Source organism: Arachis ipaensis, chromosome B04, assembly GCF_000816755.2.
Source record: "Arachis ipaensis cultivar K30076 chromosome B04, Araip1.1, whole genome shotgun sequence".
Classification (NCBI taxonomy): domain Eukaryota; kingdom Viridiplantae; phylum Streptophyta; class Magnoliopsida; order Fabales; family Fabaceae; genus Arachis; species Arachis ipaensis.
In genome coordinates, this window is record NC_029788.2 from 123,937,841 (window position 1) to 123,940,075 (window position 2,235).

The following is a 2,235-nucleotide window of genomic DNA, read 5'->3' on the forward strand; positions in this document are numbered from 1 at the left end:
ACACCAACACCATTGGAGTGGAGAGGGTAATATACAAAGATGAAGAACACACAAGTTAATATAATATTTCATAAATGAATAAATAAATGTTAGTTGTTTTTTTTTTTAAAGGACAAAGAGCACAAACTAAATAAATAAAAATATTGATAAGGTCCATGAAGAGATTTGGGAAAATGAAATTAGCAGCATAATTAAAAATAAAAATAAAAAAAAGAAAGGAATGGTGGGTGATGGTAGCTGATGATGTTACATACCTTGCCTCCCTTTGCGAGTCTGTCCCTCTCTTCTACAACTATTATCCCACAAATGAGCTTCATATCTCCCTGTCCACCTATGCCTATTTAATTTATTTTATCAAAAAATCAAAACCCTAATCTCCCAATAATAATAATAATGTTAATTAGAAGAAAAAAAAAAAAAAAGAAAGACCTTGTTACACCACGGTAAATGGAAGTTCTTTGTCCAAAAGTGTCAATGGATTTTTTGGTCACATTGTTATTCTCAACAATACTTCCATTTTCAACTGCTCCCGTTGATGAAGACCCTCCTGCTACTACTACTATCTGCTTGTTGTTGTTGCTGCTGTTTATTTCCGACGAAGAATAACTGTCTCCGCCTCCTCCTCCGGCACCGGCACCGGCAACACTAACATTATTATTATTAGTAGGTGGTAATAGTGGGAGAGATTGTGAGCCAGTACTCATAGAAAGCGACAATGTTTGAGTTGTTGGTGCAGTAGTGTTATTTGAAGATGCAATCATGGTTTCTTTGTTTTCTGATGAGTGATGATGATGATGAAGTGGTTGGTTCCTCAGCCATGTTTTTATCATTGACAACCCTATTGAGTTTGTGCTTCCACCGCCGCCGCCGGCGGAGCCTTCTCCTCCTCCTGCTGTAACTTCCGGCTGAGAGCAGTTTTGGAAGAGGTAGTCTCCTGATGAGTTGGCACCGTAATCATGATGATGATCGGCGAAGGAGTGTCCACCGAGGAAGTTCTCGAGCTTGGGTTGTTGGTGGTGGTGGTTGTTGTCGACATTGTTATTGTTGTTGCATGAAGTTTCCAATAGCAGGTTTTGGTTGATGTAGTTATTCTCCTTCCAATCTATGATGATAAAGGAAAATTAAAATAAAGAAAAAAAGAAATTTGTAATAATAATAGAGAAATTAAAGGAGAAAACAAATGATCAAACCTTGATGAGTAGAAAGATGATGATGATTGTTGAAGGGTTCTTGATATATGGGAAAAGGAGGGAGGTTGAGAGTAGTAGCGGCATGAGTGGAAGGAGTGAGATCGAAGCAGTTTCCATCATCAGCAGCAGTTACATCATCTTGTGCAGTGGGATTGAATAGCCCAAAACGAGTTTGATGATGATGAGTAGTAGTAGTGTGTTGTTCTTGAGGGGAGAGAGAGAAACCCAGCAAGTTCATTGAAGCCATAGAAAAAGAAGAAGAAGAAAGGTTAAATTACTACTCGTGAAGAAGAAGGAGAAGAAGAAAAGAGTGCAGAAAATGAGAAGAGTTGAGATGAAACAGCATTTATACACATATTATTCTTTGTTCCCCCTTCTCTATATATCTGAATATAGTCATAGAGTCATAGATACTTTCATATTAATTAATATTATCGATAAATGCAACAACAAAATTAATTTTTATACAAGAAATTGATTGTAACCTATTTTTCAATTTTTCTATTTACAATGTTATCTAAATATAATTACTTTAAAATTTTGTAACTCACATGCATGCAGTAGTCTTTATATAAAATTAATAATTAAAAATTATTAAATAATTTAATAACTTTAATTATATTGATATTTAATAATTTTTAATTATCAATTTCATATTTTAAATGCCTAAATTTTTGTTATTTTTCTAATATTTTTATACTTGTATTTCATGTTTTTGATGTGCTAGGTGCAGATACATGAATTAATGAATATTATAGTAATGAATATGGGGCTCTTCTCATTCTAGGGCACACTATTGGGGATCTTTTCAAATCACATACACACACCAAAATCAATGAAAAGAAGAAGGATTGATGATAATGATGATGACCATTTCGTAATTAATGCTCAACTGATGGAGTTCAAACACGCTTTCTACTCTGATCTTTTCATCAAAATAAGTAAATAATATCAATTAATCCTTTCGACTTAAATTTACACTTTAGTTTTCATCCAACAGTGTCAACAACAACTCTTATTTTACTAGATAAAATCCATCGGTTAC

General features: G+C 33.8%; 1 protein-coding gene across 1 annotated transcript in view; it reads right to left on the bottom strand.

The window, feature by feature from the left end:
* LOC107638100 (AP2-like ethylene-responsive transcription factor BBM) overlaps nucleotides 1-1,507 on the bottom strand; it is a 5,481-nt gene extending 3,974 nt beyond the window's left edge. The window contains exons 1-4 of the mRNA XM_021121917.1: nucleotides 1,191-1,507; nucleotides 647-1,102; nucleotides 430-616; nucleotides 255-337 (exon numbers count right to left, since the gene is read on the bottom strand). Of these exons, the coding sequence (XP_020977576.1) occupies nucleotides 255-337; nucleotides 430-616; nucleotides 647-1,102; nucleotides 1,191-1,437 (973 nt within the window). The 5' untranslated portion in view covers nucleotides 1,438-1,507. The remainder of the gene's footprint in view (nucleotides 1-254; nucleotides 338-429; nucleotides 617-646; nucleotides 1,103-1,190) is intronic.